The sequence below is a fragment of the Terrapene carolina genome, unplaced genomic scaffold (assembly GCF_002925995.2).
Source record: "Terrapene carolina triunguis isolate 2854851 unplaced genomic scaffold, T_m_triunguis-2.0 Scaffold66, whole genome shotgun sequence".
NCBI classification, from domain to species: Eukaryota; Metazoa; Chordata; order Testudines; family Emydidae; genus Terrapene; species Terrapene triunguis.
In genome coordinates this window covers 59,115,331-59,142,466 of record NW_020664417.1, presented here as the reverse complement: position 1 = coordinate 59,142,466, position 27,136 = coordinate 59,115,331, and the positions used below count along the sequence as shown (strand labels likewise).

The window sequence follows — 27,136 nt, the reverse complement described above, 5'->3', positions numbered from 1 at the left end:
ACGACGGTTAGCAGTCCTACTGCACCATCTGCTGCCAGCAGCACCCAGGAGGACCAGTACGGATCCCCCGAGCTCATCACTGGGGAGCAGGAGAACAGGAGAGCAGAGTTGCAGCAGAAGCGGTGGATGACGACGGTTAGCATGCTTGCCATGGTATGGAGTCTGCACGGGTAACCCAGGAAAAAAGGCATGAAACGATTGTCTGCCATTGCTTTCACGGGGGTGGGGCGACTGACGACATGAACCCAAAACCACCCTTGACAATGTTTTTGCCCCATCAGGCATTGGGAGCTTAACCCAGAATTCCAATGGGCGGCGGAGACTGCGGGAACTGTGGGATAGCTACCCACAGTGCACCACTCCATAAGTCTATGCTAGCCACGGTAATGAGGACGCATTCCGCCAACTTAATGCGCTTAGAGTGGACATACGCAATCGACTGTATAAAATTGATTTCTAAAAATCGACTTCTATAAAATTGACCTAATTTCGTAGTGTAGACATACCCTGAGTCTCAGAAAGAAACTCTGAAGCAGAGGAAAGGATGGCAGGTAGTGGAGAACTCACACAGGAACACATCTTGAAGAATCACAGTTATGGCACAGGGTGAGTAACTTCTCTTTCTTCTTCGAGTAGTGTCCCTATGGATGCTCCACTTCAGGTGACTCCTAAGCATTATCCGGATAGGGAGGAGGAGCTTTGGAATCAATACCAGCACACAGGAAAAAACTACAATGCCAACTGCCACATCAGATCTAGTGACATAGACTAAAGCATAGTGTCTGGAAAAGGTCTGTACAGAAGACCATGTAGCAGCTCTGTAGATATCAGATACTGGGACGTTTTTAATTACAGGCATAGACGCAGATTATGACCTTGTCAAGTGAGCTGACAAATCAACAGAGGGTGGAATGCTGGCAGCACTGTAAGAAGGTATAATACACTCTGAAATACATTTTGATAGTCTTTGAGTAGAAATAGCAGACTGTTTAGATCTGTCCGCAAATGAAATGAACAGTCTAAAAGATTTACAAAATGATCTAGTCTTATCTAGATAGAAGGCTAATGCCCGCCTGACATCTAGAGTATGGAGGGCAGTCTCCAGATTGGCGTTATGTGGTTTTGGAAAGAAAACTGGCAGGTAAATGATCTGAGGCCTGGTCTACACTAGGAGGTTATGTCGAATTTAGCAGCGTTAAATCGAATTAACCCTGCACCCATCCACACAACGAAGCTATTTAGTTCGACATAGAGGTCTCTTAAATTTGATTCTGTACTCCTCCCCAACGAGGGGAGTAGCGCTAAATTCGACATGGCCATGTCGAATTAGGGTAGGTGTGACGCTAATAGCTCCGGGAGCTATCCCACAGTGCACCACTCTGTTGACGCTCTGGACAGCAATCCGAGCTCGGATGCTCTGACCAGCCACACAGGAAAAGCCCCGGGAAAATTTGAATTCCTTTTCCTGTCTCGGCAGTTTGAATCTCATTTCCTGTTTGGACATTGTGGCGAGCTCAGCAGCAGTGGCAACGATGCAGAGCTCTCCAGCAGAGGTGACCATGCAATCTCAGAATAGAAAGAGGGCCCCAGCATGGACTGATCGGGAAGTCTTGGATCTGATCGCTGTGTGGAGCGATGAGTCTGTGCTTTCGGAGCTGCGATCGAAAAGACGGAATGCAAAGATCTACGAGAAGATCTCAAAAGCCATGACAGAGAGAGGATACAGCCGGGATGCAATGCAGTGCCGCGTGAAAATCAAGGAGCTGAGACAAGGGTACCAGAAGACCAAAGAGACAAACGGACGCTCCGGATCCCAGCCCCAGACATGACGTTTCTACGAGGCACTGCATTCCATTCTAGGTGCGGCCGCCACCACTACCCCACCACTGACCGTGGACTCTGAGGATGGGATATTGTTGACGGCCGCTTCCTCGGAGATGTTAGCGGACGGGGAAGATGAGGAAGGAGATGAGGAGGACGAGGCAGTCGACAGCGCTTACAACGCTGATTTCCCCGACAGCCAGGATCTCTTCATCACCCTCACGGAGATCCCCTACCAACCCTCCCCAGGCGTTAACCCGGACCCTGAATCAGGGGAAGGATCAGTCGGTAAGTGTTTTAAACATGTAAACATTTATTTTGAACAGAACAGGAATATTAACAATGGGTTTTTCATGATTAGTTTGCCCTAGGCGCTCTACTTTTTAGTCCCTGCCAGTGCAGCTACTGGAAAATAAGGTCTATATGTCCGGGGATAGAGCTGAAATCCTCATGGGACATCTCCACGAAGCTCTCCTGGAGGTAAGTCCCATACACCCCTCACCCAAAGTCCAAAGAAGGAGGGGCGGCAGGGGCCGTGAAAACTGTCACTCCACCCCTGCAGACTGCTCAAGTACCAGAAGGCTCTCATTCCCAAAAATTTGATAAGTCCTTTCCTTCCCGCCTCACCCAAGCCCCCGTCCCAGTTTCATCCTCTAACTGTGTAGTTGCTAATAAAAAATATGTTTCTGTTAATTACTGTTTCCGTCATGTTCTTTTAGAGGAGAGTGTGTTTGAAGGGGGGGAAGGGGGTTGGTAATTGGAGAGGACAGTCACCTTTATCAGGGTACAGACACGGGGGCAGGTTCAGCAGAAGGTCACACACACATTGCAGTCACTAGGCACCCTGGTCAGTCTGGGAGGTGGTTTTCATGTTCTGTGTGGGGGGGGCTATGTGACTTTGTGGCGGGGAAGGGCGGTTAGAGATCTTATGCAGCGGTCTTTATCCTGGATCACAGAGCCACGCAGCAGGGGATCTGTAACCGTCCTCCCCCGCCACAAAGTCACATAGCCCCCACACACAGAGTCCCGAAAAGGAGGGGTGGCAGGCTCCGTTGAAACAACCAGTCCACCACTGCGGACCGCTCTAGGAGCAGGAGCCTGTCATTCCTCGAGTTTAGAAGCGTTCTTTCCATCACTACGCCCACTCCCCACCACAGTCTGCGTCCCAGTTTCAACACTTTACCGCGAAATCCGTAATAAAGAAAACAGTGTTCATTAACAAAGTTCCATTTATTTTACTTTTAAACGTGTGTTGGAAGGGGGGGGACGGGGTGAACGGGGTATGTAACTGGAGAGGACAGTCAACATTAACTGGGTCAAGAAACGGGGGCAGGTTCAGCTTCTCTTTAAACAAACTTAATAGTCACAGGTTACCCTGCTCACTGATGAACCTAGCTTTCAAAGCCTCCCAGATGCACAGCGCGTCCCGCTGGGCTCTTCTAATCGCACGGCTGTCTGGCTGGGCGTAATCAGCAGCCAGGCTATTTGCCTCAACCTCCCACCCCGCCATAAAGGTCTCCCCCTTGCTCTCACAGAGATTGTGGAGCACACAGCAAGCTGCAATAACAATGGGGATATTGGTTTCGCTGAGATCAGAGCGAGTCAGTAAGCTTCTCAATCTCCCCTTGAGACGGCCAAAAGCACACTCCACCACCATTCTGCACTTGCTCAGCCGGTAGTTGAAGAGTTCTTTTTCAGTGTCCAGGGCGCCTGTATAGGGCTTCATGAGCCAGGGCATTAGCGGGTAGGCTGGGTCCCCGAGGATCACTATAGGCATCTCCACATCCCCAACAGTTATTTTGTGGTCCGGGAAGTAAATACCTTCCTGCAGCCGTCTAAACAGGCCTGAGTTCCTGAACACGCGAGCGTCATGAACCTTGCCCGGCCATCCGACGTTGATGTTGGTAAAACGTCCCCTATGGTCCACCAGTGCTTGCAGCTTGTAGCCCTTTCGGTTGATGTACTGGCTGGCCTGGTGGTCCAGTCCCAGGATAGGGATGTGAGTTCCATCTATAGCCCCACCGCAGTTTGGGAATCCCATCGCGGCGAAGCCATCTATGATGACCAGCACGTTTCCAAGGGTCACTACATTTGAGAACAGTAGCTCAACGATTGCGTTGGCTACTTGCATCACAGCAACCCCCACGGTACATTTGCCCACGCCAAAGTGGTTCGCGACTGACCGGTAGCTGTCTGGCGTTGCAAGCTTCCAGAGGGCTATGGCCACTCGCTTCTGGACAGTCAGGGCTGCTCGCATCTGGGTGTCCTTGCGCTTCAGGGCAGGGGACAGCAACTCACAAAGTTCCAGGAAAGTTCCCTTCCGCATCCGAAAGTTTCGCAGCCACTGTGATTCATCCCAGACCTGCAGCACTATGCGGTCCCATCAGTCCGTGCTTGTTTCCCGGGCCCAGAATCGCCGTTCCACAGCATCAACATGACCCATTGCCACCATGATGTTCACGGCGCGGGGTCCCGTGCTTTGTGAGAGATCTGTGCCCCTCTCAGACTTAATGTCTTCACCGCGCTGCTGTAGCCTCCTCGCCCGATTTCTCAGCATCTGCCTCTGGAAAAGGTGGATGATAAGGTGCGAGGTGTTGACAACGGCCATAACTGCAGCGATGGTCACAGCGGGCTCCATGCTCGCAGTGCTGTGGCGTCCGCGCTGTCACTGACCAGAAAAGTGCGCGAACTGATTGCCTGCTGGCGCTTTCAGGGAGGGAGGGAGGGACTGACGGTTGGATGACGACAGTTATCCAAAACCACTCTCGACACATTTTTCTCCCCAGCAGGCATTGGGGGCTCGACCCAGAATTCCAATGGGCAGCGGGGACTGCGGGAACTGTGGGATAGCTGCCCACAGTGCACCGCTTCCAATGTCGACGCTTGTCCCGTAAGTGTGGACTCACAAAGTCGAATTACTGTTCGTAGTGTGGATACACACGTTCGACTTTGTAATATCGGTTCCACAAATTCGATTTAAGTAAAATCGAACTACTCTTGTAACGTAGACATACCCTGATTCAGATGAACCTCAGAAGACACTTTAGGAAGAAACCGGGGGTGTGGTCGTAAGGAAACTTTGTCCTTGTAGAATACTGTGAAAGGAGGGTCTGACATTAAGGCTCCAATCTCTCCTATTCACTAAAAAGGCTGTTTATGTGGACAAATTCAGTAAGGAGCAGGTTCAAAAGGAGATTTCATGAAACTTTTAAGAACCAAATTAAGATCCCAACCTGGGGTGGGGACTTTCACCAGTGGGAAGAGATTACCCAGACCTTTTATGAACCTTATAGTTGTAGAGAGAGCAAACAATGAGTATCCCTTAACAGTTATATGAAAAGCTGTTAATGCCACCAAATGAACCTTGAGAGAGCTAAGTGATAATCCGATTTTCTTTAGTTGCAGCAGGTATTCCAGAACAAGTGGAAGCAAGGCAGATTTAGGGGCAGCATTCTGGAGTTCACACCAGTGATTAAATCATCTCCACTTCTGAAGGTAAGTATTTCTGGTATACTCTTCCCAACTATTTAATAATATCTGTTGCACTTCTGCAGAACAGACTGTCTCTACTCCCGTGAACCACAGAGGACCCATGCTTTGCGGTGGAGAATACTTAGATTGAGATGCAGCTGACGACTGGTGTCCTGGGAGAGCAGCTGGAGAGTGATTGGAAGATTTATTGCTGGACAAAGAGCTAGACAAAACAAGTAAGGAATCCACGCCTGCCTATACCATGTTGGGGTGATTAGAATAACTCTGGTCTTGCCTTGTCTGATTTTATTCACCACTTTGGGCTGATCCACACTAACCCCCCACTTCGAACTAAGATACGCAACTTCAGCTACATTATTCACGTAGCTGAAGTCGAACTATCTTAGTTCGAACTTACCACGGGTCCACACGCGGCAGGCAGGCTCCCCCGTCGACTCCGCGTACTCCTCTTGCGGAGCAGGAGTACCGGCGTCGACGGCGAGCACTTCCGGGATCGATCCCAGAAGATGGATTGCTTACCGCCGGACCCGGAGGTAAGTATAGACGTACCCTTTGTGAATCAGAGGCATATGGGGTAATGCAAGTCCAAGTAAGGAAGAAGATGTACCCCAAGAAACTCCAATCTAGGCACACCCATCTTGAACAAGATAGATGGTATTTTTTATGGCAAAGAGGTCCACTTCTGGAAATCCCCAAGTTTGAAATATGCCTACAAGAATCTGGAAATCCAACTCCCATATTCATAGTCTTGGGAAAAACACCTGCTAAGTGTGTCGCCAGCAATGGAGACTCTGGTTCAGCATTCACCAATAAGTCTTTCAGATACCTAAAGTCCTGAGACACCAAGTGGAGTTGCAGCACCAATGGACAGGTATGCTTGTCCCTACAGGATGGTACAGATGGTTGTGAGAGCTTCACAGGTGGCACTGATGTAGATAGAGGCTTAGTCTTACATGGTACCGAAGTGCTAGATAAGGGTACCGGGAGAGGGGTTAAGTCCGATGACCTCCTATATTTGCTCTGACCATCTACACTAGATGGTACTGGAGCCTTCTCGGAGCCACATTTACCTTTAGAGCTGCAGGATTTTCCTGCCTTGTTGGCACTGGAGGAATGCCTCACCTGTACCGTACCAAGCTCTGGGACAAGGTCTCTGAGGCTGCTGACCTTGTCGGAGAGTGAGGTCTTTTCAAGGTGAATACCTAAGATGGGAATTACAGGTCCTCTTCTTAGGATCTTTAGAGGAAACCTCTGAAGTCTTACCCTTTCTAGGAGAGTGTTGTACTAAGGCTGAAGGGGCACTAGAGACCCCGGAGACTGATGTATAGGGGGTGCCCCAGACCGTGCTCTGACACAGGGCAAAGGCAGTGATCAATCATTAACAGTCTCAGCTTGATTTCCCAATTCTTCTGTACCCTGGATTTGAGGGCCAAACAGAAGTTATACTTCTGTGGGTTGTGTTACTCTTCCAGGCAGAGAAGGCACTTCGAATGTGCATCATTGACCAGTATAGCCTCTCTACATGTAAGGCTACATTTAAATTTTGGTGAACTGGGTTCACAGGGAGGATTCCCCCAGAGGAAATAAAACAATCTTTTCAGTAGCTAGTAACTAACTACTACTAACCAACAAACTAACGACATAAACTAAATAAACTAAGTAGAATGAACTTACTGAGCAGCCAAGGCATGCATATGCAGACATGCTAAGCTGTGTTTCAGGCCGAGGCAGTTGAGAAGGAACTGAGAACAGTTTGCCTACGCAGCCCGATATGGCTTTGATGCAGAGCATAAAGTAGGGCTGAATGGACACTGCTAATGAAAATCTCTGATCAAAGGCACATGGGGCACATGCGCACCTAAAGTGGAGCATCCATTGGGATGCTCAAAGAGGAACCAGAAGTTCTGCCACTGTATCAAGTACTGGAAGTGCTGAGCTGTCCCATTATGCTGTGCTGGAAGCCCCCCATTGTGAGAGTTGAGGTGGTCACAGTATGCTTTCATAAAGAGCATAAAGAGCCTGCTTTGGAAGCACTAAAAATTCCAATGCAAGTAGTGCATTTGCAGATCTCTCTCTATTTCCTGTCCATGAAATTTTTTTTAATCCTATGAAGAAAGTAAATTAGAAGTTAAAATACTGCACAAAAATGAAAATAAGGTGTACAATGCATTAGAGGTGCAGAGTCAGCAGTCTGACCACCAGCAAGAAAGGCAAACAGCAAACTGGCGGGTGACAAGAGTAAAGTAGCTGATATTCCGACTGAGGGATGAAAATCTTGATCCTCTGGATCACATGAATGTGTGATTATAAATAGCGGCTTTCCTGGTGACCGTGGTAACACAGCCACCACTTTCAGTTTTCTTTTCCTGCTATGTTGGTTTAACTTTCTGATCATACCAAAATTCCACCTCTTTCAGAGTAATGAATGTCTCCCGCCCCCAAAATAACCCCCCACACAATGTCAACCAACCAAACACATTACCAAACAATAAAATCCAATGTAAGCAAACAAAATCCTCCTCCCAGTTTTGCCTGGGTCACAGCCTTCCCATTTGAGGTCCATGTCAAACTCCCTCTTTGTAACAGTGTGCATATGAAGAGGAGTTTTCACTCACCCTATACTGGAAGCTCCAGACAGGCATCAAGTCTGATTCTTTGTCCAAGTGTAACCCTTGTGCCTAATAGGGAGATATCTCTTTAACAGACCCATTAAGGGGAAGTAGGAGTGAGTTGTGTCTGAGTCATTGTTGGTAGGCAGATTAAGCACTCCACATCCAGAAGCTTCTGGAATTGGATGTGTTACTCCAATAGGAGTTTTGGGTATGCTCCAATAGGTTCCCTGTTCCTGGGATCAGACTCCGTGAGGGCAAGCAGTCAGGGCAACTGCATTACAAAGGACCATGTGTGCCCTGTGTGAGTTGGGAGAGTCCTGAGCCTAGGAACAGAAAGCAGGCTGTTGTCCCTAACTCTGAAGCATTTTGCAGCAGGCTTTTATTTAAATCTATACACTTGTGACTTAACTGAGTGATTGGTTAATCAGTTAGCTGACTGGCTAGCAGTGATTTCAGCAGAGGAAGCATCTGCATGGATTCCAACTGAAGATTCCTACAAGCAAGTGGAGGGAAGATGTTGTTTAGGACTCAGCAAACTGTATAGATTTGGTGATCAAAGACTAACTGAGTCTTAGGTGAACTAAACCTAAGCTTTTGGGAACTCTCAGTTTCTTCTCACTGTTTCTGTGGGGACTGAACTGTTCAGATTTTAAATTTGTTTTCTTTTTTTATGTTTATGTATAACTGTGAAGATAATGTCTGTGGATTATAAAATAGCCATGTTGTGCTGTAAAAATTAGATTATTATTTGTTTATCATAAGATTTTATAAAGTTATTTAATTAAATTAATTTTGTTAGTTCCTTTTGGGACTTGAATGTGGGGAGATTGACACTGTGCAATCCTTTCTGAAAATCCTTAAGAGAATGAACTCTGGATCTCCAGCTACTTTTATATGGGAGTTGGGTTTTTTTAAGGCACTGGAGAAGGGCAATGAAATGAACTCTAGCCCACCCAAAGATTACACAAGCACCATTCCTTCACCTTTTCCCAGTATTTCCCCTCCTCTTAGGGCTCCTAACAAACATTAAAAAAAAAGAAACCAAGATCCTACAATAATCCAACTTTCACCCCCCCATGGAATTCCTTTGTCTTGGTCATCTGCCTTCTTCAACAACCACTTTTGTGGAAAGATAAACAAACAGCTCCTGCTTCCTCCGGATCTCTTAGTCTCCTAATGCATGGGCCTGTCTATATTCCTTCTTCCAAACATTCCTTGCTGAAACAGTCTCTAATTCCTCTCAGTCCTGAGACCTGTATTTCCCAAATTCCCTGGTTATGGGTTGAACAAAGAACAGCATCACGCTGGGCCTGTAGCTTACCTTAAAGGGCCAGCACACCCTGTTACTGTAAACACATACCTAGCATTACTTTCATTACCCCACACAGCTATACAATGGTGATAAGGTATGGGACAACAAAACATGTCACTTGTTACATATTTTGGTGTGACTCCAGTTTAAAATGCTATTCCTTGTGACAGTACTGAATCTAGAGATCAGTGTGATCACTTGCATGCAAATATCCAATAGTTGTTTTGTTACAATGCAGATTTCTAGTCTGTAGTCTGAGAATAAACCAAAAGTTTTGGACTACCATGTACCCACAGTATTCTTTTTAAGTATACTACAATTAACAATAGTATGCAGAATGCTTCTCTGCTCTTTCAAACATTTTCACTGCATTGTAAATTCAAAGAGAAAGTTTGAGAAAAGACTTTTGATTCTATAGCCAAAGTAGTTCTCTAAGTAGTTTCCAAATAACGTTCTGTACCCAGTTTTATCGCGTTACTCTGTGTATCCACCCATTCTATCCTTCATGCCTTTTTCATGCTATTCCATACAGGCTGAAATAAATCCCGCTTCAAGTATATCCACTCTTTCGGATGTCTCCTGAAAATCCACTTTTCATATCATTAGGCATTTAAAAACTTCAGAAACTAAGGGCATGTCTAAACTGCAATCAGCGGTGTGACTGCAGCATGCGTAGACATACCTGAGCTAGCTTTAATTTAGCTTGCTCAAGTAACAATAGCAGTGAAGTCATGGTAGCACAGGCTAGCCGCTGAAGTACGGACCCAAGGTCTGGGGAGAGTTTGCACAGCCCATGGTGCCTCGTCTTCAGTGCTATTGTTACTTGAGCTAGCTATATCAAAGCTACCTCAAGAACATCAACAGTGTTGCAATCACACCTCTGCAGGCATAATCCAAAATTCACTCACAATCAGGCTTATTTGTTTTAGTCTTTGTTCTTCTCTACCTTTTCCTGTATGTGTTACATCCATTTTCTGTTTAAACTTGTTAACTGGGCCAGGAACACTCTCTTTACTTAGACTCTGTAAAGTAACATGCAAAATTATGGCACTAAATACATATTTTTAATATTTATTAACACTAACACATTATAAAAACTTAATACCTGACATGATTATTGCAGAATTTGGTCAACTGGGGCTGATTGATGAATACAGTTCTCATTTCCTCTTGATCAGCGAGTGAAGTTTTCTCTGAAACATCATCTGTCTTCCCGTAGCCTTTAAAATATAAAATAATTTTTATATATTTTGTCAGTTGAGTGTCTGCATATTAGATAACTAAATGAAAATACGCTTTTACTTATTAATGAAAATAATTTTATAAAGACAAAAAGTGTACCCCTTAGCTCTCTTTGGGTTTCTTGTTTAGTGTTCACTCATTAAAAATTCATACCTTATAAAAAAATCCCAGAAAACATCTATGTTAAATTTGAGTTAAGTCTGAAAGTACCTATCAGAATTTAGGGTAAAATATATTACAAAGATGTTGTAATTATCCCCAACTCAAGCACTGTAAACAGAGAACATTCAATAATTAAGGTTACACTTGTGTATTGTGCACAAATACTAAATCATCCCACATATCAATTTCAAAGTTCTTCTTCCTTGTAACATTAACCATTACATTGTCACTGAATGTAAAATTGAACTCTAAAGTGTAAAAGGGAACATTATAACCACATCCTTTTAATACATACTAGTTCCCCATTCTTTGCCTATGTTCATAGGCTATCTTTGCCTAGTTTACAGACTGTAAATTCTTTGGTGCAAGCACCATGTAGCTTTCTGAAATGTTTGGAACTTCACAAAGTTACAGAACATATATACATTAATAACATCATAATTATTATTAATAGTACACCAGAGAAGAAATATTTTGGTTAATCTTTGCTAAATATATCTTTGTAGAGTTGATGGTGAAATTATCCGATCAGAAAAAAGGCTATCAAGTTCTTCAACTGAACAAACGAGGAAGACTAGCCTAAGGCCTAAGCCTAAGGCCTTGTCTACACTAAAGGGAAAAGTCGATCTAAGCTACGCAATTCGAGTGATGTGAATAACATAACTCAAATCAACGTAGCTTAGATCTACTTACCGCGGGGTCTAAACTACGCGACGTTGACTCCCCTTACTCTTCTCGATCAGGTGGAGTACAGGAGTCGACGGGAGAGTGATCGGTGGTTGATTTAGAGGGTCTTCACTAGACCCACTAAATCGACTGCCGATGCATCCATCACCGCAGCGTTGATCCTCCGGTAAGTGTAGACAAGCCCTAACTAACCTACAGCCATAAACAATAAAAATGATGGAGTTTCCTTGTTTATTAGTAAATTAATAATAAAACCTTGGAACACCCATCACTACATACCTCTAGTTATACTGATCACATTCTGTCTACTCTACAACATCTTTCCAGATGAACTTTTTAAGCTGCTACAAGTCGGTTTTTCTTTTTTATTGCACCCTGACCAATCTGCTTCATCAGAAGAACAAAAAAGTTAATAGTATAGTGATCCTCCTCTAGATAAACTCATTTATAATTTAGTGTTTATGTATCTGTGTAATTAATATTTATTAGCAGTTGAGCTCTTAACCTACATCTCTCTTAGCACCCAAAAGAGATGATTAGATCAAAGCAATCTGCCACAAACCATGTTTTCCGATTCCAGGGTACAAATAAGAGATTTTTGGTTTAAGAAAAAAAGAACACGAAAGAATTTTGGCAGTACAGCTGATGCAAAGATAGTTATCTGTCACTCTAGCTATGATATCTGTATCACTATCTATCTACCAATATACATATATACATACATACATACATACACACACACACACACACACACACAGAGAGTAATTGCAGATTAATTCAGCAATTGAGTGGTGATAATTAAGCAATGAGACACAGAGGGAGCAAGCATTGTTAGGCATGAATAAGGGGATAAAGCATCAAGAAGCAATGATAATCCAGCATAATGTATGCTCCATTATGTTTTACTAGAATTATAAAATGGCTTGACACAAATACTACCTAAAATGTACTAGGGGTATATTACCACCTGTTAATGTTTTTTCATTTCAAATACATTAATCCAGACCAATGAGCTCCAGCTTCTTGTCAGTGAATGGTATACATTATCACCATACTCAGTGTTTTGGCACTAAATGCTTGAAGTTCTGCCCAGTAGCTCTGAGGAAACCTGCAGCTGAAGTTTCCACACCATACAGTGGAGATAGGATAATAGTAACAACAACAAATTATAAAATTTAAATTAGATTCTATTCTGAAAAAATGACGTCAAAAGGCATTGTGCAATTTCCATTGTTAATTATCCCTCAAGAATTGCTTGTAAAAATGGCAGAAGGCACAGTGGTTGGTGGAGTGGTAAATAATTATAAGGATATTTAAATTCTACAGAATGATCCAGATTACATTGTAAACTGGGTTCATTTGAACAACATGAATTTTAATACTGCTAAATGCAAGGTTATACAGCTAGGATCCAACAACACAGGCCACACTTATAGGTTGGGGATATATTTTGGAAATCAGTTGCTCGGAAAAGGACTCAAGAATCAAGATGGATAACTAGCTGAACATGAACTTGCAGTACAATGAGACTGAGAGCAAATGCAATTCTTAGATGGGTAAGTAGGGGAATATTGAGTAGAAGCATGGAGATGTTATTACTACTCTGACATTAGTTAGGCCATTACTGTAATACTGTGTCCAGTTTTCAGGTCCACATTTTTAAAATAACATTGCCAAATTGGAAAAGGTTCAGAAAAGACCTACAAGAATTAAATGAGTTATGGAAGATTTGCCTTACAAACTCAAGAAGCCTCAGGTAGCTTGGGTTATGCCTTTGACTTACAGTTCAAGAGATCCTGGGGTAGTTATGTCAGTGAAGTAAAATTATTACCAGCTGCAGTTCTTTGGCCTGTGTTTCTGGAGGAGGTCAGACTAGATGATTAAAATAGTCCCTTCTGGACCTATTTAGCTTAAAAAAAAGAAAAGGTAAGACAAGTGACTGAATCTATAAGTATCTATTAATGATGCTCTTTTAATGTAGTTTGTGTGTATGTGTAATTACCTAGGTTTTAAAAAAGTAAACTGAAAAAAACAAGCACCATTGTATGGCATCATATTAACACCCACATCGGTCATCAGGCCGGTTGGAACCTACAGATACACCTAAACACTTATAAAAAAAAATGTTCTAATTCTTTGTGTGTAATATATTTCTAGCATGAACTACATATACCCATAAACCACACTGTCAGGCAAACAGGTCTGCATTTAAGCTCAGCAATAGTGGCAGGTTGATGGCTGCTCAATGCGTATGCCCACAGCTGTGATCACTCCTGTACTTGCCTTGCTCCAGCTTGTTCCCAGCCTCATTCCTATCCTGCTCCTGCCCTGCTTCCCTGCTTGCTCCTGACTCTGGTTCTGACCCCAACCCTCAGCTTGACTCCTGGGCCTTGACTCCAGCTCCAACCACTAGGCCTGACCGCCACTGCTCTGATCACTAGGTATGACTGCCCATGCCTTGGTACTTGACAGTCACGTATCAATACAAATCATTCTCCAATCCACCTGCCCATTATGTGCCACAGACACCAGCATCATGTGTCATAAATTTAACCACCAAATGCAGTCCAGCAACTTAACCCTTGTGCATGTCAATTTCCTGCTATGGTCAAGATGCCACACTTCCTATCTTAATCTCCATGGATGAAATTTACCTCTTTGTAGAGGGCCAACACAAGGCTTATGCCACATGGAATTTTACCCCATATGCACTCCAGAAACAGGACCATTCACTCATTTCCTTGTGAGGCAGACAGTCCAAAGTACTTTATTCTCTTTGTCTGTACAATACCATTTATACCATCCCTATTGACCATCCCAGTGCAAGTCAGATACAGACCATATATTCACTTTTTTCCAACCCTATTGTACAAATATCAGCTACTCATTACAGAGGAACCTGTTATACCAAGCCAGTACAATACTTACCTAACGAGCAATACAGGAAAGAGCTGATGTATCTACAGAATGTATTATTTTAATTTAGAATAATTTCAAAAATGTCATAAATTCCAGTTAGGATATTAGTCTTGGGTCATGAACAAGTAAGAGGGACAGTACTAAGGCTGATTCTGAAATGTGCAATGTGATATTTTCCACATCTATGTTCATTTAAGAGACTAAGAAATTGGAATGATATTTGAATATTTATCTACCTCCCCTTATATGTTAATTTTCATATATCATAGTTAAACTTAAAGGAAATAAATTTTATTGGTTAATTTTCCCTTTTTATTTTTTAAATGAAAGAGGCACCAAAAAGAAGTTTAGGAGATCTTCAAAATACCCACTAGCCTACTTTCCACTAGCCACTGCTCATTCCCGCACCTTTCCTTAAAATGTGAACATCAGGAGCTCACCAAGTTTAGAGCCTAACTATTTCACAATGTCCTGCAGAGTTTGAGTTCTGGAACGTAACCAGCTCCTCACCTCCGACAGCTCCAAATGTCTTGCAATGCCATGAAAATTTTAGCGGTTAAACAGGGTTTTCTTTATCACTCTACCATTTGTTCTCTTTGAGGTCTGCCTAAGCTTTACAATGAGGTCAAGGGACCATGCAGACTTCATAAAACACACAATGCCATAGCAAGCAAACACATTTTTTAAATAAATATCTTAAAGGTGACTATTAGCCTATGCCCTAGATTTTAAATGGTGTTTATCCACATGCAAAGTTTGAAATATCATAATCAATGTGATTTTGTTTTAGCTTGCAGGACTTCTCCCAAATAAAAAGTCTGACACTGATTAACATTTCAGTTTATATTTACGCAACCATAATTTAAGTTGGACTAAATTGCCTTCAGTAAGTTAAAAAAAATTCTAAAGTACTCTGAAATTTCTTTTACTTAAAAATAATTTCAAAGCAAAGTTATAAGGACAGAGAATCACAGAATCATAGAATATTATGGTTGGAAGAGACCTCAGGAGGTCATCTAGTCCAATCCCTTGCTCAAAAGAGGACCAAAACCAACTAAACCATCCCAGCCAGGACTTTGTCAAGCCGGGCCTTAAAAACCACTAAGGATGGAGATTCCACCACCTCCCTAGGTAACGCATTCCAGTGCTTCACCACCCTCCTAGTGAAATAGTTTATAATGAAACCTTCACTACAGAGCTGCTACTCAGTAACTGCATAACTAAGGTAGTTTTAAATTACTGTAACTCAGACAGTTTTATAAATTTTCTTCGTACAAAAAAAGTTGAGTACCATCCTGCAATAAATCCAACTAATCCAAACTGATTTAAATGAAGATGACCATGAGATGGTAGAGTTCAGGATCCAGACAAAAGGAAGAAAGGAGAGCAGCAGAATACGGACCCTGGACTTCAGAAAAGCAGACTTTGACTCCCTAAGGGAAGTGATGGGCAGGATCCTTTGGGAGGCTAATATGTGGGGGAAAGGAGTCCAGGACAGCTGGCTGTATTTTAAAGAAGCCTTAGTGAGGGGACAGGAACAAACCATCCCGATGTGCAGAAAGAATAGCAAATATGCTATGCTAAAGAATAGCTAGCAGGCAACCAGCTTGGCTTAACAGAGAAATCTTCAGTGAGCTTAAACGCAAAAAGGAAGCTTACAAGAAGTGGAAACTTGGGCATATGACTAGGGAGGAGTATAAAAATATTGCTTGAGCATGCAGGGGTGTAATCAGGAAGGCCAAAGCACAATTGGAGTTGCAGCTAGCAAGGGATGTGAAGGGTAACAAGAAGGGTTTCTACAGGTAGGTTAGCAACAAGAAGGTGGTTCAGGGAAAGTGTGGGACCCTTACTGAATGGGAGGAGGCAACCTAGTGACAGATGATGTGAAAAAAGCTGAAGTAATCAATGCTGCTTTTGCCTCAATTTTCACAGACAAGGTCAGCTCCCAGACTGCTGCACTGGGCAGCACAATATGGGGAGGAGGTGAGCAGCCCTCAGTGGTGAAAGAACAGGTTAAGAACTATTTAGAAAAGCTGGACATGCATAAGTCCATGGAGCCAGATGCAATGCATTCGAGGTTGCCGAGGGAGTTGGCTGATATGATTGCAGAGCCATTGGCCATTATCTTTGAAAACTCGTGGTGATCAGGGGAGGTCCCTGACAATTGGAAAAAGCAGAGTGGATAAAAATCAATGATATTTTTTATTTAAATTGGATTTTTGAGGAAAAACCTATCTAAAGATAGTTTTAATTAAGATATAATGTATCTTAAAGATATCTCATCATGGAATAGGGATTATAAATTCTAATTCTATAGTATGAGACAATATATACCGGCCCCTCCCTAGAACACGGATCCATGTGCGGTCCCGCGTTACCATGGATTCCAATGAAGGTAGTTAAATTTGGGATCCATGCGCGGTCCCACGCTATAAGCGAATTCGCGCTATATAGACGCACGTTCTAGCGAGGGTCCGCTGTATTCATATCATGTTTAAGAAAAGTTTTGTAAATAAGCTCCAATAGTTCATGGATTAAGGACTCAATTTTATAGTGTACCAGGAGCTTCTGTATAGATTATTTAGGTTAATCTTTCTACCTAACCAATGGGACTCAGTGTTCAGTCTAGAAGATACCATCAAAGATGCTTAGTTTTGCAGTGCTCAAACTGTGGATTAGTGTTCCAGAGATAACATGCTTGTTAAAAGCAAAAATGTTTTTAAATAAATAAATAATATATAGAGGTGAGAAATAACAGACCTCAACCCTATTGTTCCTCTGCAAATTTGTGCAAAGTTTCAAAAAGTTCAATGAATAGAAGATTGTTGGGGGAGGAATAGATCTGGACAAGGAGAAGAAGTCTGGAGATAAATGTGAGAAGGGAGGGACAAGCAGTAGAAACAAAAGTGAAACTGTTTGAGGAGCGTATTGCAGAAGTCTTGAGGTCTTTCTGAGTGTAGCCTTCATTGATTTGAGATCTACCATACCAGTCTCTCACGAGAAGAGAAAACCTATAATGGCAGCAGGCCGTAAAAGAGACCCAGTTTGGGAATATTTTAATGACGTTCCTCTACCTGTGAGGTAAAACAGTCATGCGTCCAAAATGCAAACAGTGCAACAAAGAAATGCAAGGCCTGGTTGCCCGAATGAAACAATATCATGAGAAGTGTTCCTTCTCAGGAGGAAGCAGCGTTGAAGATGATGAAAGGAACATGTCTGAACATGATCCTTTTCTATGTGCTTGTGTGACAACAGAAGAAGGGAATGTCTTCCTTACAGAAACAATGGATACATCAGGAAATGCACACACAGCAGAATACTTACAAGAAGTAGCAGTAAAAGCTATAACAAACTGTGGGGAAAAAATTCAAATATCTAGTACACAGTTTGGTCACAGACAATGCTGCAAATGTATCCAAGATGAGAAGAAATTGTTTAGAAGAGAGTCCCAAGCTAATAACATACGGTTGCAGTGCTCATTTGATGCTCCTGCTAGCCAAAGACTTCAGTGTTCCAGAAATAAAGCCTAATGTTGTTGAAATTGCAAAATACTTCCATAACAACCACTTTGCAGCAGCTGGTCTGAAAAAAGTGGGAGAAACCAAGCTAACTCTCCCACAAGACATGTGATGGAACTCAGTAGTGGACTGTTTTGAGCACTATATCAAGAACTGGCCTAATCTGATGACAGTTTGTGAACAAAATCGTGAAAAAATAGATGGCACTGTCACAGCCAAAGTTCTCAACATTGGGCTTAAGAGAAATGTTGAACACATGCTGAGTACCCTGAAGCCTATTTCTGTAGCCTTGAACAAAATGCAGGGAAATAGCTGTTTTATTGCTGATGCTGTTGAAATTTGGAAGGATCTGAGTGAGATCTTAAAAAGAGAAATATGCAATGACAGAGTTAAATTACAAGCATTAAAAAAAACGAATGGGACAAGCACTATCTCCAGCTCATTTTCTTGCAAATATTCTCAATACTCGGTACCAGGGTCAAACCTTAACTGCTGAAGAAGAGGAGTTGGCTATGACATGGACATCCAGCAATCATCCCTCCATAATGCCAATTATAATAAACTTCAGAGTTAAGGGTTAGCCATTCAAGAAATATATGTTTGCTGATGATGTTTAAAAAAAAAAAAAAAAAAGTCACACCAGTGAACTGATGGAAGTCACTTAACCCCTTGGATTCAGAGACTGTTGAAGTGATAATCTCACTTTTAACAGCAGTAGCTTCTTCTGCTGGTGTAGAAGTTTCTTCCTTTGGACTAATTCATTCCAAATTGAGAAATCGTTTGGGACCTGAAAAAGCAGGAAAGCTTGTTTTTCTTTTCCAGATTATGAACAAACAGGAAAATGAAGGTGAAGACGACTGAGTTAGCTGCAGAAGCCAATATTTTAAGTTTCTCGTGTTGACCTGGCTGACATAGTTAAAAAAAAAATTAAATTGACTATTTAATTTAACTATTTTAGTTAAAAACCAATTTTAAACAAAAACAAACCTGATTTAAAAAAACTTGAATGTTTAACTAAATTCAAAAATTCACATGCTTGTTTTGTTAAAATATTATATGTTTGCTGTTGAAGAAAAAAATCCAGAATACACAACATTGTTGTTTTAGTTAAATGTCTGTCTGGTGATGTTCTCCTCCTAATACACATGGCAAGAAAATCCTCCAAATATTAATGATTAGCCAGTTGAATTGGAGATAGCTCACCTCCCAATGACTTTATAAGTATCTGCTTCAATTACCTTTGGTAAATGAAATAACCAAACAATCATTCATTTTCTGATATAGCTGTAAAACTAATCTGAAAAGTTTTCAAAATAAATCACTTTAAAAATGTATAGTGTGTACCTTCTAAAAATGAAACCTACATCTATCTCTGAGTGGCGAAGAATATGTATTAAGGTTATAACAACCAACAAGAATGCACTTTTATGTAGAAATCCATGATTAAATAGAGTTTTCCTGACTAGTGATTTAAATCATGATTTAAATCAAATTCACCCTGGGAAAAAGGCAAATATAGTGCCCATCTTTAAAAAAGGGAAGAGAGAGAATCCGGGTAACTACAGACCAGTCAGCCTCACCTCAGTCACCGGAAAAATAATGGAGCAGGACCACAAGGAATCCATTTTGAAGCACTTGGAGGAGAGGAAGGTGATCAGGAACAGTCAACAGGGATTCAGCAAGGGCAAGTCATGCCTGACCAACCTGATTACCTTCTATGATGAGATAACTGGCTCTGTGGATATGGGGAAAGCAGTGGATGTGATATACCTTGACTTTAGCAAAGCTTTTGATACAGTCTTCCACAGTATTCTTGCCAGCAAGTTAAAGAAGTATGGATTGGATGAATGGACAGTAAGGTGGATAAAAAGCTGGCTAGATTTTCGGGCTCAATGGGTAGTAACCAACGGCTCGATGTCTAGTTGGCAGCCGGTGTCAAGCGGAGTGCCCCAGGGGTCGGTCCTGGGGCCGGTTTTGTTCAACATCTTCATTAATGATCTGGATGATGGGATGAATTGCACCCTCAGCAAGTTCATGGATGACACTACGCTGGAGGGTAGGGATAGGGTCCAGAGTGACCTAGACAAATTGGAGGATTGGGCCAAAAGAAATCTGATGAGGTTCAACAAGGACAAGTGGAGGTCCTGCACTTAGGATGGAAGAATCCCATGCACTGCTACAGGCTGGGGACCGACCGGCTAAGCGGCAGTTCTGCAGAAAAGGACCTAGGGATTACAGTGGACAAGAAGCTGGATACAAGTCAACAGTGTGCTCTTGTTGCCAAGAAGGCTAACGATATATTGGGCTGCATTAGTAGGAGCATTGCCAGCAGATCGAGGGAAGTGATTATTCCCCTCTATTCGGCACTGGTGAGGCCACACCTGGAGTATTGTGTCCAGTTTTGGGCCCCCCACTACAGAAAGGATGTGGACAAACTGAAGATAGTCCAGCGGAGGGCAACAAAAAATATTAGGGGGTGGGTGTAGTAGGGTCCACAACCCACCCCTCTTTCTGGGGCCCACTTGCTGCCCCAATAAGGCTCAGAGAGGCTTCAGGATTGTGCAACACCCGTGTCTTTATTTACTTACAGTTATCCCACCACCAGTGTCCATCTATTTACAAGCTTTACAGGATTATTCAACCTCTTTTACAGGGAGAGTCAACCTTCAGCTACGAAGCCTCCAGTTCCCTCCCTGATTGATTTCTCCTTGGCTGGCCCCCAGCCTTCTGGCTCCCTCCCAGCCTTTATAGCCCTTGGCTTGTCAGGCCAGCAGGTGTTGCCAATCCTCAGGCCAGCATCAGGCCTTTTCCATTAGCCCCAATCTGTTTCCCCTGATTGGAGCTGACTGGGCAGGGGTTAATTAGGTGCTTTTGCACCAGCACCCTGCTACAGCGGGGCACATGATTTATGAAGAGAGGCTAAGGGAACTGGGGTTATTTAGTCTGCAGAAGAGAAGAGTGAGGGGGGATTTGATAGTAGCCTTCAACTACCTGAAGGGAGGTTCCAAAGAGGATGGAGCTAGGCTCTTCTCAGTGGTGGCAGATGACAGAACAAGGAGCAATAGTCTCAAGTTGCAGTGGGGGAGCTCTAGGTTGGAAAAACTATTTCACTAGTGGTGAAGCACTGGAATGGGTACCTAGGGAGGTGGTGGAATCTCCATCCTTAAAGGTTTTTAAGGCCCAGCTTGGCAAAGTCCTGGCTGGGATGATTTAGATGGGGTTCGTCCTGCTTTGGGGGGGAGAGGGGTTCAACTAGATGACCTCTTGAGGTCTCTTCCAACCCTAAACTTCTGTGATCTATGTTCTTTGTCATATAGATGGTCAACTATAGGCCTGGATGCAGCTAGAGCAGCAGTTCTCAACCGGGGTCCAGGGCCCCCTGGGGGGCTGCAAGCAGGTTTCAGGGGGTCATCCAAGCAAGGCTGGCATTAGATTCACTGGGGCCCAGGGCAGGAAGACGAAGCACAGCCGTGCAGAACTGAAGCCTGGGGCCCCAAGCCCCGCTACCCGGGGTTGAAGCGAAAGCCTGAGCAATTTAGCTTCATGGGGCCCCCTGTGGTACGGGGCCCCAAACCACTGCCCTGCTTGCTACCCCCTAATGCTGGCCCAGGCTTTTATAGGCACAGGTGAGCCATGGAGTTTTTATAGCATTTAGGGGCGGGCCTCAGAAAGAAAAAGGTTGAGAACCCCTGGGCTACAGGGCAACTAGATCACTGAATGGGAGGTCTTCGCATTGTGTACACACTAGGATTTTTATGAAACTTATCTACCACCTTCCTGAGATTTCTTTTTTATTCTGCAGATTTAAAAATATAACATAAGTAATGAAAGGCCAAGGCAGACTACATTCAATCCCCCTTATATCCTTACCCAGGTTTCTTCTCACAAAATTTATTCCCAGGAATTCACCACAAAGAACTTCTTGTCACTCTCTCACCTTACAACGGGGTAGTCTATTTTTTGTCAAGGTGCAAATTTCTTGGTCAAAGGTATAGTCAAGGTCCAGACTCCAGAGAAAATAATAAACAAATAATAACAATAATGAAAATAGTAAGTAAATAAAAAGATTTCAGAGTCCATTCAAAAGCATCTGGCAGTCCGTACTTGGCTTGCGGTCTGCCTTTCAGCATCACTCAGCTGTTATACATACATACATACACACACACACACACACACACACACACACACACACTGGACCAATTTTCGTCAAACTTCACACACAAGTTTTCCTTTCCCTTCACAGGAAATCTAGCAGTTTTCAGGCTAAACTAGTTTTCATAGCCATAATTATAAAGAGTCTAAAATAGGATTTGTAATGGAACCTAATTACAGCCTTAAGTTTGGAGGTATGGTTCCATAGCAGCATCTACAAATTTCAATATTTATGGTAAAAATTATAAAGGTTAACAATGCTTATGATACAGCCCATAAGCTAACACAAGGTATTATGATACAGCATAAACTAGTGAGCAAAGGTCTGGAAAGAAGTTTCTCCTCCCTGGTTCAGTACTGCATAAATGGATGCACCATGGGAAGTTACACATTTCTTTGAAGAATCTGTCAGTATTCAATGCAGAGGACAGGATACCTAAATATTGACTATTGGTTTGTTCTAGGACTACAAATCTGATGTTCTTAACATTCTAAGGCTAGGTCCTTCAATGAGCTATGTGTAGGTGGACCTTGCAAGATCAGAGTCTCTAAATGCACATGATACATCAATGCTTGGCCAACTCAAGAAAGACCAGGTTTTCATAAGTCAATAGTTCAAAAAGCTGTGAAAGCACAATTCATATGATTAAACTTACTTAAGAGTTTGGCATACAGTCCACCATGGCATGAAACTTGTCTCACATTGCCACAATTGTGTATTATGGACAGATCTTAAACTGAGATGAACTAGGACATGCATATGTCATTCTCAACTATTTTGCTAAAAAGTAAACCACTTTCTAAGTAACAGAGAGTCCTGTGGCACCTTTAAGACTAACAGATGTATTGGAGCATAAGCTTTCGTGGGTGAATACCCACTTCGTCAGACACATGTTCTTAAAGGTGCCACAGGACTCTCTGTTGCTTTTTACAGATCCAGACTAACATGGCTACCCCTCTGATACTTGACACTTTCTAAGTGCCTTTTTCATGACAGGATCATAAAAATCTACTTAATGTCGTAGGAAGCCAGTCTACTAATCAATTTCCAAATAAATTTATAATTCATTATAAAATAATCAAAAGCCTGTCAGTCTCAAATATCACCAATATAAGAACGGCCATACTGGGTCAGACCAAAGGTCCATCTAGCCCAGTATCCGGTCTTCCGATAATGGCCAATGCCAGGTGCCCCACAGGGAATGGACAGAACTGGTAATCACCAAGTGATCCATCCCCTGTCGCCCATTTTCAGCTTCTGGCAAACAGAGGCTAGGGACACCATCCCTGCCCATCCTGGCTAATAGCCACTGATGGACCTATCCTTCATGAATTTATCTAGTTCTTTATTGAACCCTGTTATAGTCTTGGCTTTCACAACATTCTCTGGCAAGGAGTTCCACAGGTTGACGGTGCATTGTGTGAAAAAATACTTCCTTTTGTTTGTTTTAAACCTGCTGCCTATTAATTTCATTTGGTGACCCCTAGTTCTTGTGTTATGAGAAGCAAAATAACACTTCCTTATTTACTTTTTCCACATCAGTCATGATTTTATAGACCTCTATCATATCCTTAGTCTCTTTTCCAAGCTGAAAAGTCCCAGTCTTATTAATCTCTCCTCATATAGCAGCCGTTCCATATCCCTAATCATTTTTGTGTCCCTTTTCTGAACCTTTTCCAATTCCACATATCTTTTTTGAGATGGGGCGACCACATCTGCATGCAGTATTCAAGATGTGGGCGTACCATGGATTCATAGAGAGGCAATGATATTTTCTTAGTATCTATCCCTTTCTTAATGATTCCCAATGTTCTGTTCGCTTTTTTGACTGCCGCTGCACATTGAGTGGATATTTTCAGAGAACTATCCACAATGATTCCAAGATCTCTTTCTTGAGTGGTAACAGCTAATTTAGACCCTGTGGCAGGGTGGGGTAAAACCCCTTGAATGCCCTGCTAAAATGCTGGCTAAGCCCTGCTTTCGGGCAGAGTGGCCAGGGGTAAAGGCTCAAAGCAGCCAGCAGGGAAGCCAGCTGCGGGCCCAAATGAGGCTCACTGCAATAGACTGAGCTAAGCAGCGACAGCTGGGCTGAAGGCTAGGAGGGCTATGAAAGCCCTGAACAAAACTCAGTTAGAAGGCTAGCCTGGGAGGGGACAGGAGGCTAGAGCTCTGTCTCCTCACCACAGGAAGGGAGCCTCAAGGGCCAAGAGACCCTGGAATGGGTTAGAAAGGGGATAACTGTTGGGAGATAAAGAGGACTACACGGTGGCACTGTAAAATAAAGCACAAGGGTGACACACCGGAAGAAGGCGTGAGAACTCTTATTTTACCAGCCTAAGCACAGGGCAAGAAGGAGGAAACCTGTGAGGACCCTGTGACAGACCCCATCATTTTATATGTATAGTTGGGATTATGTTTTCCAATGTCCATTACTTTGCATTTATCAACATAGAATTTCATCAGCCATTTTGTTGTCCAGTCACCCGGTTTTGAGAGATCCTTTTGTAGCTGTTCACAGTCTGCCTGGGACTTAATTATCTTGAGCCGTTTTGTATCTTCTGCAAATTTTGCCACCTCACTGTTTACCCCTTTTTTCAGATCATTTATGAATATGTTGAATAGGACTGGTCCTAGTACAGACCCCTGTGGGACACCACTACTTACTTCCCTCCATTTTGAAAACTGACCACTTATTCCTACCCTTTGTTTCCTATCTTTTAACCAGTTACCAGTCCATGAGAGGACCTTCCCTCTTATCCCATGACAACTTACTTTGCTTAAGAGCCTTTGGTGAGGGACCTTTGCAAAGGCTTTCGAAAATCTAAGTACACTATATCCACATGCTTGTTGACCTCCTCAAAGAATTCTAGTAGATTGGTGAGGCATGATTTCCCTTTACAAAAACCATGCTGACTCTTCCCCAACAAATTATGTTCCTCTATATGTCTGAAACTATAGTAAAGAACAAAATTGTCAATCAGTTTGCCCAGTACTGAAGTCACAAACACAAAGAAAACGTAATTTTAGGAATGGGAGAAAATTCTCATAATAAAATAATCCTTTACTAAAAGTGCCTAATGTTTTGAAATCAAGCAAGTCTTATTCATACATTTAATAGACTACAGGGGTAAAGAAAATGGTTTGCCCTCTACTTCTCACAAGTCCCCAAATGAAAAAGGCTCCCTGGAAGCTAGATTAAACTTTCTTTGACCATTCCTTGTACACCCCCATCACCCCCCCCACCCTCTACAAAAAACCACACATTCGCACACACACCATTACAAAAATCTCTGCAAGAATTAAGTTACGGAAGTGAAACAAATGTAAAACTGAAACGATTTACACTCAACTAATCTGTGAGGAAACATTAAACAAAGATATGATTGAAAGTGAAGAGTCAATTGTTCCAGGGAAAATTGGTTGATGAACAGTACAGATTAAAAAGCAACCAAACATCACAGAAGTAGGTGACCCATCACCTCATATCCTCCCCTGCAAAAAGAAATATTGCAAAACTCCTTATTAAAGTTTGAGTTATAATAGTGAAACAGATGTCTATGTAATATTAAGGCAACCTACTTCCTATTTCATCTGAACACCAATAAGCTATCAGAAAAGAAATTCAGCACCATTGGAGAGTATGGATGAATGAAAAGCTGTCTCTTCTTTGCATTTAGCTAATGCTATGTCTATATTACAGCCTATGTCAGCATAATTTGTGTCACTCAGGAGTGTGAAAAAACCACCCCTCTGAGCGACATAAGTGCTTGTGTACACAGCGCTGTGTCAGTGGGAGAGCTTTTCCCGCCAACATAGCTTCTGCTGTTCGCGGAGGTGGTTTTATTATGCCAATGGGAGAGCTTGTAGGGACATTAAAAAAGGTACTAACAGTGATTCCCCCAAGTAACAGTGACCCCCCCCATAATTTGTCCCCCACACTTTAAAATCCAACTGTTTCACCAAGTACAAAAATCTCTTAAAATCCTGCTGGTTTTTATTCTATTGGTATAACAAGCTCTCTTCCATTGGCACAGAGTGTCTTCACCAGACATGCTTCAGTGGTGCAGCTGCATCTGTACAGCTGCGTAACTGTACATGTAGACATGCCCCTAAGTAACAAAATATTCTGAAGCTTAGTTTAGTAGTGATGCTAACCTCCTGTTGTCTGTGAGAAGGGAGAACATTGTAATTTTCACACTCACAGTGGGAGTTGTGATGCTGCAATAGTAGTGCCTGCTAGTCTGAGGGGAGAGAGAAATTTCTTCAAGAAGCATCACTCTTATTCTCTAGATCAGCTAAATATATAGCCAAAGCAAATTTAATCAGAGATGAATGATGAGTTTTTAACAAAAGGTTTCCCCCCCATGCCCATCCTTACATGCCTCAGCTGAAAGAAAAAGCATTTGCCACGAAGAAGTGCAGTCATGTGCACTGAAAAAAATCTGGTAGCAAATTCCAAAGTGTAGTTCTAGTCTGAAAACTGATCATGCAAAAATGGCACCTTTTTATTTAAAATTATTTTCCCTGTATATTCATAATAATAATTATTTCCTTTTCTGATTAACACATTTTTACTACTTATTATTCCAGTTACTACTACAGAGACATCAAGTTAAGGGAGAATGAGCTGGATATCACATCAACAGAACTGTTAACCAAAGTGCAGTCTGTTTCTGAAGTATCAAACAGAAAGAACCCTATATGACTGTCAGGGCAGTTTGAAGAGGTGGAAGTTAAATAAGAAAAAACAAAACATTTTTTTATTTGTAAACAGAACAGCAAATCTGGAAATTGTTGATGTTCCATTTCAGTCTATCACATTCCATTTCAGGGTCACTTGAAGAAATGACTGAGTGGATTCAGGATTTAGTTTATCTGTTCTGAGATTAAGCATTAAGGTACACAAAATGTAAGAGGATGGAAAGAAGAAAAAAGGAAAACTAGGAGGAGACAGAAGGAGTAACTCTACCCCAATATCTAGCCTTATGAGTTCCCAAATAGATCTGGCCCAATTCTAAGTGCCCTGCTTTGCAATCCAAACAACACTGGAAAAGATTCCAGGGTAAAAGTGGAGATACTTCACCCTTAGAAAAAGGTGCATGCTTTTATTCTTGCTATAGGATTAGTATAAAATTAAAAAAATAAAGTTAGCCTAAGTTTGGTTAAGAAAATGACATTTTCACCTTATAGTTCATGGCCAGTAGGGAAAAGGCCCCAA

General features: G+C 42.5%; 1 protein-coding gene across 2 annotated transcripts in view; it reads right to left on the bottom strand.

The window, feature by feature from the left end:
• ATP8A1 (ATPase phospholipid transporting 8A1) overlaps positions 1–27,136 on the bottom strand; it is a 257,682-nt gene that overhangs the window by 226,756 nt on the left and 3,790 nt on the right. For both annotated transcript variants that reach the window (XM_024211695.2, XM_024211694.2), the window contains exon 2: positions 10,343–10,457. In XM_024211695.2, coding sequence (XP_024067463.1) covers positions 10,343–10,457 — 115 coding nt within the window. The remainder of the gene's footprint in view (positions 1–10,342; positions 10,458–27,136) is intronic.